This window comes from Canis lupus, chromosome 10, assembly GCF_048164855.1.
Source record: "Canis lupus baileyi chromosome 10, mCanLup2.hap1, whole genome shotgun sequence".
Lineage (NCBI taxonomy): Eukaryota > Metazoa > Chordata > Mammalia > Carnivora > Canidae > Canis > Canis lupus.
In genome coordinates this window covers 24,059,666-24,077,919 of record NC_132847.1, presented here as the reverse complement: position 1 = coordinate 24,077,919, position 18,254 = coordinate 24,059,666, and the positions used below count along the sequence as shown (strand labels likewise).

The following is an 18,254-nucleotide window of genomic DNA, read 5'->3' as shown; positions in this document are numbered from 1 at the left end:
GATAGATAGATAGATAAAATCTTTTTAAAAAGGCATCTACAACTAAGAAAGCAGACTTCAAAGACAATAAACTAATCACATTTTAATTAAAAGCTAGATACACACATGAATTCACTTTCTCAAACTAGACACTAGATAAATTAACAAGCAAAATTCCAGTTATTAGTTATTCTCAACTTTAAATCCACTAAACTCCAAATTTTCCTCCATGAAAAAGAAATCTTCTATTACAAATAAGTGAGTCAGTGAAAGCGATTTATTAACATGATTAAAAAGTTTTGGTCTTTTAGTCTTTAGGTCTAGGTTTCCTAAAAACAGCCATTCTAAAGACATTATCAAGATGATTAATAATACTCTGGAAAGGTGACAACAAACCATTTTCACAGCCATAAGCAGAAACTTAATGATTAAGCACCACAGAAATAAAAAAAGTTGACATATGCTGGCGCACCTGGGTGGCTAGATCAGTTAAGTGTCTAATTTCAATTCAGGTCATGATCTTGGGGGTACTGGGGTCAAGCCCTGCTTCAGGCTCAGTGCTCAACGGGGAGTCTACTTGTCCCTCTCCCTCTGCCCCTCCCCCAGCTTCTGATCTCTCTCTCTCAAGTAAATAAAATTTTTAAAAAATAATTTACATATGCCATAATTATAGACAGATATGGAAATATATATATCAAAAAACAGGAAAATTTACCACACAATTTTATTTTTTAAAGATTTTATTTATTTATTCACGAGAGACACAGAGAGAGAAAGAGAGAGAGAAGCAGAGACAGAGGTAGAGGGAAAAGAAGCCTCCATGTTGGAAGCCCTATGTGGGACTCAATCCCAGGCCTCCAGGATCACAGCCCGGGCCAAAGGCAGGCACTAAACCACCGATCCACCCAGGCATCCACTACCACACAATTTTTTTTTTTAAAGCTTTTCCCCTGAGTTTTCTTTCTTTTTAAAGATTTTATTTATTTATTCATGATCGACATAAAGAGAAAGAAAGAAAGAAAGAAAGAAAGAAAGAAAGAAAGAAAGAAAGAAAGAAAGAAAGAAAGAAAGAAAGAAAGGAAGGAAGGAAGGAAGGAAGGAAGAGGCAGAGACACAGGCAGAGGGAGAAGCAGGCTCCATGTCGGAGCCCAACGTGGGACAAGATCCCGGGACTCATCCTGGGCCAAAGGCAGGCACCAAACCGCTGAGCCACCCAGGGATCCCCAATACCACACAATTTTAATGGTGATTTGGAACTAATATAACATTGGATGTTAAGTACCCTGGAATTAAAATTTCCAACTTAATTAAAAAAAAAAAACTTAAGGCACCTGGCTGGCTCAGTCAGAACACATGACTCTTGATCTTGAGGTGGCAAGAGTAGCCTAGCCCCACATTGAATGTTCCCACGTTGCGTGTAGAGATTACTTAAATAAACAAACTTTAAGGGACACCTGGGTGGCTCAGCAGTTGAGCGCCTGCCTTTAGCTCAGGGCATGATCCTGGAGTCCCGGGATAGAGTTCCACATCAGCCTCCCTATATGGGGCCTGCTGTTCCCTCTGCCTGTGTCTCTGCCTCTCTCTCTCTGTGTCTCTCATTAATAAATAAAATTTAATAAAATAAATAAATAAATAAATAAATAAATAAATAAGATTTAAAATAAATAAATAAATAAATAAACTCTTAAAAAGTATACAAATCTTTTAGAGGGTAATTGATGCTATTTTTTAAAACATTAAATGCAACACACTGATAAAGCCATTTCACTGATACCAATTTACCTATACTATATTCACAAAAGACATGCGTAAAAGGATTCACATACCACTATTCATAACGAAGCCTGGAAACAACCTAAATATCCATCCCATCAAAGGTGATTTCTCTACATTGTTTCAACAGAACACTATGCAGACATTAAAAACATTGAGCTATATCATTTATGCAGTTACAGAGGACAGACCTCCAATATATAATAAATAAAACAGTGTGGCAATCTATTTAAGTTGGATAGTGGGTCTACTGCTGTTTATTCTTCTTCAGACCTTATGTGTTGATAAAATAATGCATAACTTAAAAATAAACAAAAGGAGGGCACCTGGCTGGGTTAGTGGAGCCTCAACTCTTAATCTGGGGGTTGAGTTTGAGCCCTACATCAGGAGTAGAGATTTTTTAATTAAAAAAAAAAAAAAAAAACAGAACAAAAGCAAGGTATAGCATAGTATATATGTTACGGTCACATTTTCTTAAGTAAAAACAGATAATGTACATAGACATGAAAGATTTTTGAGAAAAAAATTTTCTAATGGGAACAGCTTTCACTGTTCTTTCCTTAACCTGTTTCTTTCTTTATAAGTTATCGTTTATTTAAAAATAAAAATAGGGGCACCTAGATGGCTCAGTCAGTTAAACATCTGTCTTTGGCTCAGGTCATTATCTTGAGGTCCTGGGATGGAGCCCCCGTTGTGCTCCCTGTTCAGCAGGGAGTCTGCCTCTCCCTCCTCCTCTGCTGCTCCCCTTGCTGTGTTCTCTCATTCTCTCTCAAATAAAAGAATAAAATCTTTTAAGAAAAAATAAATTAAATAAAAATAAAAATATATAGGGGCACCTAACTGGCTCAGGTGGCTCTTGATCTCAGGGTTGTGAGCTCTTGATCTCAGGGTTGTGAGCTCAAGCCCTATGTTGGATGCAGGGCCTACTTAAAAAAAAGAAACAAGGGATCCCTGGGTGGCGCAGCGGTTTGGCGCCTGCCTTTGGCCCAGGGCGCAATCCTGGAGACCCGGGATCGAATCCCACATCAGGCTCCCGGTGCATGGAGCCTGCTTCTCCCTCTGCCTGTGTCTCTGCCTCTCTCTCTCTCTGTGACTATCATAAATAAATAAAAATTTATTAAAAAAATAAATAAAATAAAATAAAATAAAATAAAATAAAATAAAATAAAATCAATAGCAATAATAAAACCCCAACAGTTTGTGATCACAGAAACAAATTTGATACTATACAATTATTCATGTTAGTAAACATACGCCAGCATCTTTTTCTTTTTCATCCTCTTTGTCATCTTTGTCCTTTTTCTTCTCTTTAGAGCTTTCCCCACTATCTGTTTTCTCTTTGGATCTAGACCTACCAAAAAAGAGAGAAAGAAACATTATCTATTTGTGCTTTAAATTCACATTTAAAATACATTTAAAGAGGGCGCCTGGGTGGCTCAGTCAGTTAAGTGTCCAATTCTTGATTTCAGCTCAGGTTATGATCTCAGAATAGTGGGATCAAGCTCCACGACGGGCTCTATGTTGAGCATGGAGCCTGCTTAAGAGTCTCTTTCCCTCTGCCCCTTCCCATACCCTGCTCACATACACACACGCTCTCTCAAAAAAAAAAAATAATAATAAAATACATTTAAAGACTTGCATTTTACTTTTGAGGTAAGAAACTTCCAAGAGTCAACTTAACTTTTATATTAATAATCACCTTGGAAATAAGTTGAAAATTTAATCCTATAACATTAATTGCAAATATTATTAAGTATTTGGCAATTTGGCCAAGAAAAATTAGACATATCATAAAAATGACAAAATTTGAGAGGTAAAATTTAACACAAGAAGAAATTTATGAAAACAGTATCATTCTGGGGATCCCTGGGTGGCTCAGCGGTTTAATGCCTGCCTCTGGCTCAAGGCATAATCCTGGAGTGCCGGGATTGAGTCCCACATTGGGCTCCTTGCATGGAGCCTGCTTCTGCCTCTGCCTCTCTCTCTGTCTGTCATGAATAAATAAATAAAATCTTAAAAAAAAAAAAACATTAACATTCTGTACGATAATTTAATATATAATGCTTAAAACCCCAGCATGGGGGACGCCTGGGTGGCTCAGTGGTTGGGTGCCTGCCTTCAGCTCAGGTCGTGATCCTGGGATCCAAGATCGAGTCCTGCATCGGCTCCCTATGGGGAGCCTACTTCTACCTCTGCCTGTGTCTCTGTCTCTTTATCTCAGTCTGTGTCTCTCACGAATAAATAGATAAATCTTTAAAAATAAAAAAATTAAAAATAAAACCCCCAAAGGCTTGCATTTCACCCCTATGTGTGGTATCTTGTAAGAAAAAAAAACATTGGGGATCCGTGGGCGGCTCAGCGGTTTAGCGCCTGCCTTTGGCCCAGGGCGAGATCCTGGAGTCCCAGGATCGAGTCCCATGTCGGGCTCCCGGCATGGAGCTTCTCTGCCTCTCTCTCTATATATATATATCTATCATAAATAAATAAATAAATCTTTAAAGAAAAAAAAATTCTGGGCAGCCCCTGTGGCACAGCGGTTTAGTGCCACCTGCGGCCTGGGGTGTGATCCTGGAGGCCCAGGATCGAGTCCCACATCGGGCTGCCTGCATGGAGCCTGCTTCTCCCTCTGCCTATGTCTCTGCCTCTCGCTCTGTGTCTCTATGAATAAATAAATAAAAATCTTAAAAAAAAAAAAATTTGAAAGCAATCAATTCAGTCTTTTTTTCCTCTCCCTTTAAATTTGGTACATTTTACACTTTCCAGATTTGATGAAGCCATCCAGAAGAAAAGAAGACAATTTTCTAGTACAGACTTCTAAATAGTTTACAATTATGCCATCGAGTTTGGTCTTTATTTTTTTAAAGATTTTATTTATTTATTCATGAGAGACAGAAAGAGAGCAGGGCAGAGACAGAGGGAGAAGCAGACTCCATGCAGGAAGCCCAATGTGGGACTCCATCCTGGGACTCCGGGATCACACCCTGAGCAGAAGGCAGACACTAAACCACTGAGCCACCCACGCATCCCTGAATTTGGTCTTTAATCTGCTTTTTTGTACAGAATGAGGTAGGTGATCCTACTTCATTATATGGTAGCAAATGTCCCCAGTACCACTTTTTTTTTAAAGTAGGCTCCACACTGAGGTTGAACTCAGAACCCTGAGATCAAGACCTGAACTGATATCAAGTATGACTTTTAATCGACTGAGCCACCCAGGTGCCCCCCCCACCAAGTACTTCTTATTGAAAGAACTTTTTCCCACTAATTACGCTGTCTTTGCTGTCTTTTATTAAATGACCATGTATGTGGGGATCTGTTTCTGGGCTCTTTATATGGTTCCACTGATCTATTTGTCTATCCTTACTAAAACCACACTTAATTCCTACAATTGTATGACAAGTTTTAATATCTAGTAGCCCTCCTCTCTTGTTCTTTAAGATTCTTTATGCCCTTGCATTTCTAATTTTATAATCAGTTTGTGAAACACTTTTATATTCATGTACACTAAGAACTTTAAACATGAATATATTTTGAAGTTAATAAAAAAAGCTCTTTCTAAATCTACTTAGATAACCATGACTTTTCTCCTTGAATCTTATTCCAATTTTAGTATATGTGCTCCTGAGGCAAGCACACTTTGAATCCTATTAATAAAGAATTACACTGATTTTTTTTTAAAGGTTTTATTTCTTCATTTGAAAGAGAGCACAAGCAAGAGGAGGGGCAGGACAGAGAAGCAGACAGACACACACCACCCTGCAAAGCAGGAACCCAGATGCGGAATTCGATCCCAGGACCCTAGGATCACGATCAGAGCCGAAGGCAGGCGCTTAACCAACTTGAGCCACAGAGGCACCCCTAAACAGATTTATTTTCTAATGTTAAATCAACCATCCATTCCTGGAATAAATATAACTAGTTCATAGTTATTTTCTTTATATATTTTTGGATTTGGTATAATAACTTTTATGTTTAGATTAATTATAGACTTTAATTTTCTTCTATCATACTGCCCTTGTCAGGCTTTAATACCTACTTTCTTCTAAATACATAACATGAATTGAGAAATATTTCTTCTTTCATAAGTCTTTGTTCACCAGAAGTATTATTACAGAGTGACAAGACAAGCCACAGAGTAAGAGAATATACGTGCCATTCATACAAATGACAACCAGAGTATTTTAAAACAACAAAAACCTCCTACAACAGGAAAAGAAGCAAAAGATTTTTAACATATTTCAGAAAAGAAGAAATCCGAATGACCAATAAACATATGAAGAGATGTTCAACCTCACTAGTCATCAGAGAAATACAGATTAAAAGCACAACAATACTGGTATAACATGTATAACCAATTAACTGGTATAACATGTATAACCAATTAACAAAATTAAAAGGACTGGCAATACCAAATATTGGGAAGGGTATGGAGCAACACAAGTCTCACACTATTCACTGGAGTACAATTAGTATTCCCTCTTTGGAAAGCATTTGGGATTACACAGTAAAAATGAAGGTATGTTGGGGTGCTTGGGTGGCTCAGTTGGTTGAGTGAATGACTCCTGATTTCAGCTCAGGCCAAGATCTCAGGGCTCAAAAAGAGCCCCATTTTGAGCTCTGCACTCAACAGGGAGCCTACTAGAGTCTCTATTCTTCTCCCTCTGCCCCTCCCCTTGCTCATGTGGTCACACTCACTCTCTCCCTCAAATAAATAAATTTAAAAAGGGGGGGGCGCACCTGGGTGGCTCAATCAGTTAAGTGTCTCCCTTCGGTTTGGGTCATGATCCCAGGAGATCAAGCTCTCCACCCGGCTCCCTGCTCAGCAGGAATCTGCTTCTCCCTCTCCCTTTACCCTTCCCACTCATTCTCTCTCTCATACAAACAAATAAAATCTTAAAAAAAAAAAAATGAAGCTATGTTTATTCTACGACCATATAATTTCACTCCTAGATATACACCTTAGGGAAACTCATGCACATGTATACTATGACACATATATAAAAATGTTCACAATAGCCAAAAAGTTAACCCAAACACCTACCTCAGTAGAATGGATAAACAGTGGTATATTTATGCCACAGAATAGCATTCAGCAATGAAAATAAACTGTTGTAAGCAACACAGATGAGTCTCAAACAATAATCAACAGAGACACAAAAGAATATGTGACTTATTCAGGTAATATTAAAAAAGATATAAATCTAAGCAATTCTTTTTCCAGATGTGAACACAGGTGTAAAACTATTAAAAAAAATACAAAGAAATTATGAGTATAAAAGTCAGGAGTGGTTTTATCTGGGGTAGTAGAGAGCTGAGTTAGAGAAGGGACATGGAGGGCTTCTGGAGATACATGTTCTATTTCTTAACCTTGGTAATGGTTATGTGGATATTGGTTTATAATTATTTAATAGATTGCACATTTATTTCATTCACTTTTCTGAATTATATTTTATTTTTAATTCAAAATAATCTCAGTGAGTATTATTATACCAATCTTGGTCAAATAAAAAAAATTCATAAAATAAAATTAATGACATGAGAAAAACTCATGATTAATAAGAGGAATATAGAGAAAACAGAAACAAACTCCTATATCAACTATCGTATGTCGCCACTTTAGAAATAGGCAAAGAACAAACCACTAAAAAGAGAAACATAAAGGATAAACATACTATGTCTAACAGATATATATCTCTCAAAATTGAATGGTACTAGCATCCTAAGGAAACATGTACATTTAACTTAACACAAGCAAAGTTCACACCTATCCTGAAGAGCAATTCAGCAATGCACATCATGAGTTAAAAAGTTGTCAACCAATGTCAGAAATGCTAAGATCATCATTTTAAAGCAAAAAGAGGGACAATTGGGTGGCTCAGCGATTAAGCATCTGCCTTCGGCCCAGGGCGTGATCGAGTCCTGGGATCAAGTCCCACATCGGACTCCCTGCGTGGAGCCTGCTTCTCCCTCTGCTTGTGTCTCTGCCTCTCTCTCTCTCTGTGTCTCTCATGAATAAACAAATAAAATATTTAAAAAATAAAAATTTTTAAAAAAAGGAAAAAAGAGTTCCTACAAAGATATTTATACAAGACATTCCTGACCATTAACAGTAGGTATTAAATAAGAGAATATATTATGAATGTTAAAACTAATTGAACCTAGTACTTTTCAATAGAATTATAAGCTTTATAATTAAAATTCAACCAACAGTTCATAAGAGACAAAATAAGTAATTATTTATAAAGACAAAAAAAAAAAAAAAAAAAAGGAGGGACGCCTGGGTGGCTCAGCAGTTGAGCGTCTGCCTTCGACCCAGGGCGTGATTCTGGAGACCCAGGATCGAGTCCCACCTCGGGCTCCCCGCATGGAGCCTGCTTCTCCCTCTGCCTATGTCTCTGCCTGCCTCTGTCTCTCATAAATAATAAAATTTTTAAAAAAAGGAAAGAGCTTTGCGCAGTGGCAGTATCGTAGCCAATGAGGTTTATCCGAGGCGCGATTATTGCTAATTGAAAAAAAATAAAAAATAAAAAAAGGAAAGAATAAGGAAGAGTCAGTTCCCAAACTGTAGGAGAGATATGGTCCAACAATAACATTACCTATTCTCAGCTTTCTTGCTTTTATTGCCAGGACTGGAGGATCTGGATCGCCGGCCTCGGCTTCTACTCCTTGAGCGTCTCCTGTCTCGACTTCGAGATCTTCTTCGCTCTCGACTTCTGTCTCTCTCTCTACTTCTGGAACGCCTAAAAGGAGGACACTTTTCATTCATTCTATGAACCAAGTAAAATTTCTTTCAGATAATGGTTCTGTCCCGTATTGAAAGAACCCTTTTAACTATTACCATTATTAAAGGCTGAGATTTCAATTAACCATCAAGTCAGATAAACAAGGAACAAGTAAAGCCAATTCTTACAAGTGGTTAAAGAAAAAAATGACAATACTAATGCCAAAATGGTATTTGTTGAAAAACAGCAAATCTGTGATAATAAATCTTTTTAAAATCTATGGTCTAAAAAAAAAAAAAAAAAAAAAAATCTATGGTCTAGAGTAGAAAATCCAAATTTCAGTCAGCCAAAACCTAAGTATAAGGATGGGCACAATGGGGCTATGGAAAGATCACAGAAGGGGCGCCTGGGTGAATGTCTGCCTTTGGCTCACGGTGTGAGGTCCTGGGATGGAGTCCCACATCAAGCTTCCTGCATGAATCCTGCTTCTCCCTCTATGTCTCTGCCTCTATGTGTCTCTCATGAATAAATAAAATCTTAAAAAAAAAAAAAAAAAAAAAAAGGAAAGATCACAGAAATTAAGACTAGGAGACAGGGATGCCTGAGTGCCTCAGCAGTTCGTTGCCTCCTTCAGCTCAGGTGTAATCCTAGAGTTTACACTAGGATTATCATGTGGGTTCGAGTCCCACATCAGGCTCCCTGCATGGAGCCTGCTTCTCTCTCTGCCTGTATCTCTGCCTCTCTCTGTGTCTCTCATGAATAAATAAATAAAATCTTAAAAAAAAAAAAAAAAAAGACTAGGAAACAATTTCTATTCTAGAGCTGACTGTGAGATGACACAGGGCAGATCAACTCTCTGGGTCACAGCTTCCTCATCTATATAATATGGAGAATTCACTTAGATAATCTCAAAATCCTTCTTGCTCTTCTTGTGATTCTACTTTCACTCCTGAAAGTCAAAGACCAAATCCCAAAAAATCAATTTCACTTAACAAGTACATGAATGAATTTTATGAAACTGTTCCTGGCACCACATGATACAAAACTGAGTAAGTTAGCACTATGCACATTTTCATAAATGAGTATTTTCCCTGAGTACCCTGTAATACCTTTTCAATTTCTTCTTCCGCTGTTTGAAAAAGACAGTTTTTTTGTGATCAGTTCATAGCACATGTATAACTTTGTCTAATTTCCTATTATAATAATAAGAAACTTATCAAACGATTTTTTGGTGTAAGGAAGATTATTTTTATTTACAATGTTTTCAACAGCTAGAAAGGTTACAGCTGCTTGACTGATGCGGAGGAATATGTAAGCAAGTGAAAGTAAAATAAAAATTAGGAGGTTCTTTTGTTTAAATCTAAAATAGTTTTTTGGGATCCCTGGGTGGCGCAGCGGTTTGGCGCCTGCCTTTGGCCCAGGGCGCGATCCTGGAGACCCGGGATCAAATTCCACATCGGGCTCCCGGTGCATGGAGCCTGCTTCTCCCTCTGCCTGTGTCTCTGCCTCTCTCTCTCTCTCTCTCTGTGACTATCATAAATAAATAAAAATTAAAAAAAAAAAAAAAGTTTTTTAAACTACCAAGGGCAGCCCCGGTGGCTTAGTGGTTTAGCGCCACCTTCAGCCCAGGGTGTGATCCTGGAGACCCGGGATCGAGTCCCACGTCAGGCTCCCAGCATGGAGCCTGCTTCTTTTCTTTTCTTTCTTTTCTTCTTTTCTTTTCTTTTCTTTTCTTTTCTTTTCTTTTCTTTTCTTTTTTCTTTTCTTTCCTTTCCTTTCCTTTTCTTTTTTCTTTCTTTCTTTCTTTCTTTCTTTCTTTCTTTCTTTCTTTTTTCTTTCTCTCTCTCTCTCTCTCTCTCTAATAAATAAACTTTTTTAAAAAATCTTAAAAAATAAATAAAACAGTGTCAAACAGGGTTGCCTGATTGGCTCAGTTGGTAGAGTATGCAACTCTTCATTTTGAGGTTGCAAGCTCAAGCACCACATTGTGTGCAGACATTACTTAAAAATAAAATATTTTAAATAAATAAATAGAATTTTTTTTAGAAATTAAAAAGTGGGAGGTGGGTGGGCCGGGTGGGCCAGGTGTGCTTAGCTGGCTCAGTCTGTAGAGAATGCAATTCTTGATCTCAGAGTTATAAGTTTGAGCCCATGTTGGGTAAAGAAATTACTTAAAAATAAAAAGCTTTTAAAAAGCCATTTTTCTTTTTTTTTTTTTCTTTTCTTTTTTTTTTTTTTTTTAAGATTTTTTCATTCATGAGAAACAGAGAGACAGGCAGAGACACAGGCAGAGGGAGAAGCAGGCCCCATGCAGGGAGCCCGATGCGGGACTTAACCCCGGGACTCCAGGATCAGGACCTGGGCTGAAGGCAGGCACTAAACTGGTGAGCCACCCAGGGATCCCCCATTTTTCTTTAAAGTGTTAAACAGCAAACAGGGATTGCAGATGGCTCTGCCCTTTTCCTTCTCCTGTTGCCTTTAGTGGCTGTTCTGAACACAGTGGTCAGCTCTCTTGGGACAGAATTAGAACAGAACAGCCCTGATGACATATTACCTTACCTTTCACTTGTTTTTAAAACCTTTCTCAGGGCAGCCCCAGTGGCGCAGCGGTTTAGCGCCGCCTGCAGCCCATGGTGTGATCCTGGAGACCAGGGATCGAGTCCCACATCAGGCTCCTTGCATGGAGCCTGCTTCTCCCTCTGCCTGTGTCTCTGCCTCTGTGTGTGTGTGTGTGTGTGTGTGTGTGTTTCTCATGAATAAATAAATCTTTAAAAAATAATAATAATAATAAAATAATAAAATAAAATAAAACCACCTTTCTCAGGGGACTCTGGGGATTCTCTCTGGATTACAAGAAATATAGCCTAACGTTTCCAAACTTAAAACACCGTTTAATAGTCTTTGCTTCAGGCAAATCACCTCTGGACCTCATCAAATGAACTGGGTTTAAGGAGAATGCCCACAAAGGGGCCACTAAATTCCACTTTTGAAGAAGCCTGATTTACCTGAGAAGGCCCACTTTATCATTTTTAGGAAACTAGTCTTACCTCAGGCGCTTCCGGTCTCTTGACCGAGATCTTCTTTTATCTCTGCTACGAGACCTCTCTCTCCTTCTATCTCTATCTCTGCTTCTAGACCGTCTGTCATCTCCACGTTTACTTCTTTTGTCTGAGGGTGAGCGACTTCTAGAACGACTTCCAGAGCGCCCCCTTGATGCTGATCGCTTTCGATAGTGGCTAGAATGTTAAGTTCAAGATTAGGTTTAGCAAACACAGGTAGCTTCTATATTTAATTACTCAGATTTTCCCCGAAAGATCTTAACAGACAAACACTGAAATGACTTTTTATTCATCAACTCTTAAAATCTGGGGAAAGGAATGATGCCTGTAGCTATCTACAGTCTGTGTAGACAGGAAAAAACTATACTGAAAAGGAAGCAAGGACAGCAAAAATTTTAGAATAGACCAAACTCCTGCCTTGGGGCCCTAAGCAACTTGCATTCTGGTAAATGAAGAGATGAGAGACAACTAAAGCAATAAATACACAATACATCATGTGGTGCTATGGAGAAAAACACATCAGAGTAAATGAAGAGAGAGACGACGGGGCACAGGTTTGCTATTTTATACCAGGTGGTAAGAGAAAAACTTGCCAATCAACAGATATTTCAGAGGTTTGAAGAAAATAAAAGGAACCTTGAAGATACAGGGGGGAGAAACTTTTCAGGCAAAAGGTACTGCAAATGCAAAGTCCCTGAGGAGGAAGCTTGACTGGTGTGCTCAAGAAACAGCAAGGAAGGCAGATGTGGCTAAGGCTCAACAACCAAGAGAGAGTGCCATGTGATGAGGTGAGAGATACAGTAGGGCAGCCAAACATGGAAGGCCCTGTAGAGCCTTAGAGGCGATTCTAAGGATTTTTTCTTTCACTCTCTGTAAGTTGAGAAGTTACTGGAAGATTCTAAGTGCAGAAGTAATGTTACCTCACTAATATTTTTAAAGCACTGGTCTGGCTGCTGAGGGGAGAACAAATTGAAGCCAAGGGCAGAAGCAGGGAAAACAGGCAGAATGCTAACACAATCATCCAAGTAAGAAAGTGGTGCATTGGATGAGAATGTTAGGTGGAGAGTTTCTAGGACGTGTCAAAATCTAGAGATTTTCAAACTAGAACTGCCTGATTTAAGGATTAATTCAATGCCAAGCGTGACAGCAAGGGAGAATTCATGGGTGTTTCTGAGCTACGTGGCTGGACTGGGCAGAAAGATAAAATTGCTATTTATTAAGATGGGAAGCCTGAAGGAACACATGTTGGGGGGTGGGTGGGAATCAGGATATTAGGCATTCCCATGGATATGTAAGTAGGTAGTTGCAACACGAGTCTAGAGTTGAAGGGAATCATCAGTATACAAAGGTTACTTAAAGCAATAAACATGGATAAGATGGCTAGGGAATAAGCGCACCACATCATCCCTCAAGCACCTGAAATTCAATGTTTAAAACCCAAACTTACTATCTTTGCCTCCCCAAGCCATTTATCATCCCAACTTGCAGTCAGTAAGCTCAAAATACCAGTTACTTTCAGTATTTTTCTCATTCTACACAACTAATAGAACATGAAGTATCACTAATTTCACTTCTGTAAATTCTCTGCACACTATTATCACCTCCTCAGAGTTCTCACTCACTATTCCACATCAGAGCTTTCTAGTTAGGACATTTTAGAAGATCTCTGTCTTCTTACTTCTAAGCCCTTTTCCCTGAAATGTTTTACTCGTTGCTGCTACAGTAATCTTTGTAAAACAGAGTTCTGACCACATTATATTAACATAGGTACACATTTCTTACTCAAAACCTTCAAAGACTCTCAAATTCTAACCTTCAAAACTAAATCTACAATCCACTCACATTCTGGACCCAATTCCCTTCCAGAACCTATCTCCTACCACTTTTCTTCATGACACCTATATATGTAGGCAAACTAGGCTCTTATTTCTCAAACACCTTGCTCCATCCCACCTCTGAGCCTTTCATAACTTCTTGAATTAACCTAGAGCACAAGGGGGGGGGGGGCTATAAGAGGCTTCCTTGAGATGGGCCCTGAAGGCTGTGCTGAAGAGTCTGACTTCATCCTGGAGGCAATGAGAATCAATGCAGATGAAAAGAGAGGAATGGCATAATCTTTATTCTAGAAGTATCACTCTGGCGGCAGTGTGAGGAATTTTTAGAAGAGCAAGATCACAGGAAGATAATTTGAGGCAAGTGTAGCATTCTGAGTACTAAATGATCAGGGCTGGAATTAGGTTAGGGAGAGCAAGAATGAAAACAGAGTGTAGAATCTTACTGGGTTTAGACAGTTAAGAGAGAAAAATGAATCAAATAAATAATCACTTCCAGGTTCCTGGTCTGCATAGCCAGATAAATAGCCTTCAAGGAAATTTTAGAAGATCTTCACAGGGATTCTCTGTAAACAAAGAAATTCTCTTTATCCAGGTGATGGTTACACAGATTATGGATTTGTTAAATTTTCATCCAGCTCTCTATCCTTAAGCTTTGTCCATTTCCCTGAACGTTCACTGTACTTCAATAAACTACTATTACTTTACTCATTACTTATATCTCAGATAAAAAGGACCTTTCACTCACTGCTAAATACACAGCAAACATTCATCTCTAAGATAAAAGCCTCAAGGTCCCAAACCACGTAACAATCTAAAGTTTTGAAGAGATACCATAATTCTAGTAAGACCTCCCCCCCAATCCACAATTTTAATAGGATAGAAAACACCTAATAAAGAAATATGATATATATCTGCGACATAATCTCCATGCCACAAGCATGTATTGTAACCTGCTAAAAGGCTAGTCATGTTCAATGTTGTAGGTGATGTAAAAATACGTAGTCTTCGGCTCCTTTCGACTGACTTGGGAAAATACGAGACACGCACAAAGAACTAAAATAGCAACAGGCGCCCAGAAAACGTGGCAAACGCGAACTGCTAAGAACTTCAACGGGGATCACTAGTGACTGCGGGATTACGGTGGGCCCCGCGGAAATGGCGGGACGTGGTGCCCATCACTGACCCCCGGGAGGGGCGGCTCCGCTCCAGGCGCTGCAACGGGCCATGGCAGTGCTGGGAACCCAGTGACCGTCACCGGCCCAAGGACAGCCACTCTCTCGGCCGAGGCCCCCCTGCCGCTCCGCGGGCCGCGGGCCGCGCTGGCCGCACGTGGGGCTGCACCGGCTCAGGCCTGGTCCCGCCGCCACCTCAACTCCCGCCTCTTCCCCCACCCCGGGGACGCCGCCCGCCGCTCGGCCGCTAGGCGCGCCGTCTCACCGTGACTCCCGGCCCATGGTGCCGCCCGCGCCGACAGCGGCTCCCCTCGGGACGACGCACGGAAGAACCGAACAAAGAAGGAGGCCCCGCCGCCCTCGGCCAGCCCGGCGAGTAGCAGCACTAAGAGGGAGCAGCAAATACAGCTGCAGCGGCCATCCGAGAGCGGCCAACGAAAACAGGACGTGCGGGCGCCGCGGCAGAGAGACGGGACAAGCGGGCCGGAAGCTGCTGGCTCTCCACAGCGCCCCCTCTGGGCTGGAGGCCGCACTGCGCCGGCCGCGCCGAGAGGCGCGCGACCTTGGCTGGGTTTTCCCTGCAGTGCCTAGAAGGTCTGTCTGTGCGCTTTGGTGCTGTGGAGGAAGATGCCTTGGCTTTGCAGGCCCTGGGAAGATCTTTCCTCCAAGGGCTACCGAGGCGCCGTATGCATTCCCGACCTATAATACTGTCCCCCTTAATCTGCGCTGAGTGATGCTACCAACATCTCCATTCACTTTCATTCATTTATATTACATTCATTGATATGTATTGTTTTTGTTTTAAACGTTTTATTTATTTATTTATTTATGAGAGAAACGGGGGGGGGGGGCGGGCAGAGACACAAGCAGAAGGAGAAGCAGGCTCCATGCGGGGAGCTCAACGTGGGACTCGATCCCAAGACCCCAGGAACATACCCTGGGCCTAAGGCAGGCGCCAAACAGCTGAGCCACCCAGGCGTCCCATTGGTATGTATTGTTGTGTGTGTGGGTTACGTCCGTCCTACATCCAGGGAGTACAAGTTAGTGGGGGATATAGACATAAAAACACAAGCAAATGTAATACAAAAAGAGAGAGAGAGAGAGAGAGATTACAGCATAAGGGAGAGGTTTAGAAAGAGTTCCCTGAGGATGTGACCTTTAAGGTGAGATGTGAAGATTGAGTAGGAGTTAAGTTGGTGGAGAAGAGGAAGAAGAGCTAAGAATATATTCCTAAAATTATAGTGATTCTCAACATTCCCTGAGCTTGGAAGCTTTAAAAAAAAATACATGATGGGGCATCTGGGTGGCTGTCTATAGAGCATGTGACTCTTGATCTCAGAGAGACGAGTTCAAGCCTCAGGCCAGGTATGGAGATTACCTAAAAATAACATCTTAAAAAATTTTATATATATATATATATATATATATATATATATATACACACACGTATGCATGTGTTCCATACCAATATTCTGATATACTCAGTTTGGAGTGCCTCCTATGCACTGGGATGTTTAAGCTTCTTAGGTGATTCTGAAGTACACTTAAGATTGAGAATGACTCACCTAGCAGAACATACAGAAATGTTAAGTGCTGCTTTGATGCAAAGCTGTAATGCAGTTAAGAGAGAGGCTGTCATAGTTTACATGCCTCTACGATTTTACTTTTTTATACTTAAGGAAGAGGAGTTGTAGACTGCTTTTTTAAAATATTTATTTACTTATTTACTTATGAGAGATAGAGAGAGAGAGGCAGCGACATAGGCAGAGGGAGAAGCAGGCTCCATGAAGGGAGCCTGATTCAGGACTTCATTCAGGACCCTGGAATCACAACCTAAGCTAAAGACAGAAACTCAACCACTGAGCCCTGAGGCATCCCTGAAAAGTTCTAGGTTGTAATTGTGGCAGCTGATGCATGAATGTACACATTTGTCAAAACTCATTGAATTGTAAACTTAAAATTGGCACATTTTACTGTATGTAAATTTCATCTCAATAAATTTGATTTTAAAAAAAGAAACTGAAGAGCTTCTGTTCTTCTTCTGTGCCTTCCTGCCCATCTGTAGCAGCAGTACAATCCATGCCCAGGGCAAAAGAGGCACGGGGCTGATGCCTGACATAATGGAGAGCACATATCAGAACCATTCTACCTTGCTTGTCAGTAGGCTAAAGGTAACAAGTGTGGGTTTCAGTCTCAGAGAAATAGGAAACCACTAATGACTTAAACATGGAGATACTAGGGACACCTGGGTGGCTCAGCGGTTGAGCGTCTGCCTTTGGCTCAGGGTGTGATCCTGGGTCTGAGGATCGAGTCCCACATCAGGCTCCCTGCATGGAGCCTGCTCCTCCCTCTGCTGGCATCTCTGCCTCTCTCTCTCTCTCTCATGAATAAATAAATAAAAATCTTTAAAAATCAAACAAACATGGAGACACTGAAAAGTGGTCAGATTCTGGATGCATTCCAGAGGCAGCTCTCCAAATACTGATAAATTGGCTGTGAACTGTGAGGGAAAGAGAAGCATAAAGAGGACTCTCAAGCTTTCAAGAGAGCTGTGGATTGTGGTTATCTTGTAGAGAAAGGGGTCGAAGCAGCAAATTTGGCAGGGGATGGAGAGAAAATCAATGGATTTGATATAATGATGTGATGTTTGAAATGCCTACTAGAGGGCAACCCCGGTGGCACAGCAGTTTAGCGCCGCCTGCAGCCTGGGGTGTGATCCTGGAGACCCGGGATCAGGTCCCGCGTCGGGCTCCCTGCATGGAGCCCGCTTCTCCCTCCGCCTGTGTCTCTGCCTCTCTCTTCGCTCTCTCTGAATGAATGAATGAATAAATCTTTAAAAAAAAATGCCTACTATATATCCAGGAGGTAATGCCACACTGGGGATACGTGAGTCTGGAGTTCAAGGGAGAAATAGAAGTAGTCTATTTGTATTTTTTTTTTTTATGATAGTCACACAGAGAGAGAGAGAGAGAGGCAGAGACACAGGCAGAGGGAGAAGCAGGCTCCATGCACCGGGAGCCTGACGTGGGACTCGATCCTGGGTCTCCAGGATCGCGCCCTGGGCCAAAGGCAGGCGCTAAACCGCTGCGCCACCCAGGGATCCCCTATTTGTATTTTATAGGATGTATAAGAATGCGGTATTTGAAGCCATGAAACTAGATGAAGCCATATAAAACTCAATGTTACAACTGGAACAGATTTTTTTTTTAAGATTTTATTTATTTATTTATTTGACAGAGCATGAGAGAACACAAGCAGGGGGATGAAGAGGGAGAAAGAGAAGCAGGCTCCCTGCTGAGCAGACAGACCAATATGGGGCTCGATGCCAGAACCCTGGGATCATGACCCAAGCTGCAGGCAGATGCCTAACTGACTGAGTCACCCAGGCACCCCGGAACAGATCTTTTAAGTCACACACTTAAATTTCTTGATTTTAATTGAGAAAACTGAGACTCCGGAAACAAACTTAATCCTAGGTCACTAATCTTTTTGGAAACTAAACTGGAACCAGAACCCAAGTATCTGATACCCAGGCCAGAGCTGTTTTCAAGATACTTCATTTCTAACTCCACTTAAAAAAAAAAAATTTTTTTTTTATTTGGGAGAGAGGGAGACAGTGTGAGCCAGGGGAGGGACAGAGGAAAAAGGAGAGAATCTCAAGCCAACTCCCCGCTCAGCATGGAATCCTACATAGGGCTGGATCTCACAACCCTG

At 40.8% G+C, this 18,254-nt stretch overlaps 1 protein-coding gene and 1 pseudogene across 2 annotated transcripts in view; one reads left to right on the top strand and one right to left on the bottom strand.

The window, feature by feature from the left end:
• DDX46 (DEAD-box helicase 46) overlaps positions 1 to 15,039 on the bottom strand; it is a 73,134-nt gene extending 58,095 nt beyond the window's left edge. For both annotated transcript variants that reach the window (XM_072841103.1, XM_072841104.1), the window contains exons 1-4: positions 14,806 to 15,039; positions 11,522 to 11,710; positions 8,349 to 8,492; positions 3,007 to 3,103 (exon numbers count right to left, since the gene is read on the bottom strand). In XM_072841103.1, coding sequence (XP_072697204.1) covers positions 3,007 to 3,103; positions 8,349 to 8,492; positions 11,522 to 11,710; positions 14,806 to 14,822 — 447 coding nt within the window. In that variant the 5' untranslated portion in view covers positions 14,823 to 15,039. The remainder of the gene's footprint in view (positions 1 to 3,006; positions 3,104 to 8,348; positions 8,493 to 11,521; positions 11,711 to 14,805) is intronic.
• LOC140642069 (U4 spliceosomal RNA) lies at positions 8,198 to 8,279 on the top strand (annotated as a pseudogene).
• Positions 15,040 to 18,254: the final 3,215 nt, after the last annotated feature.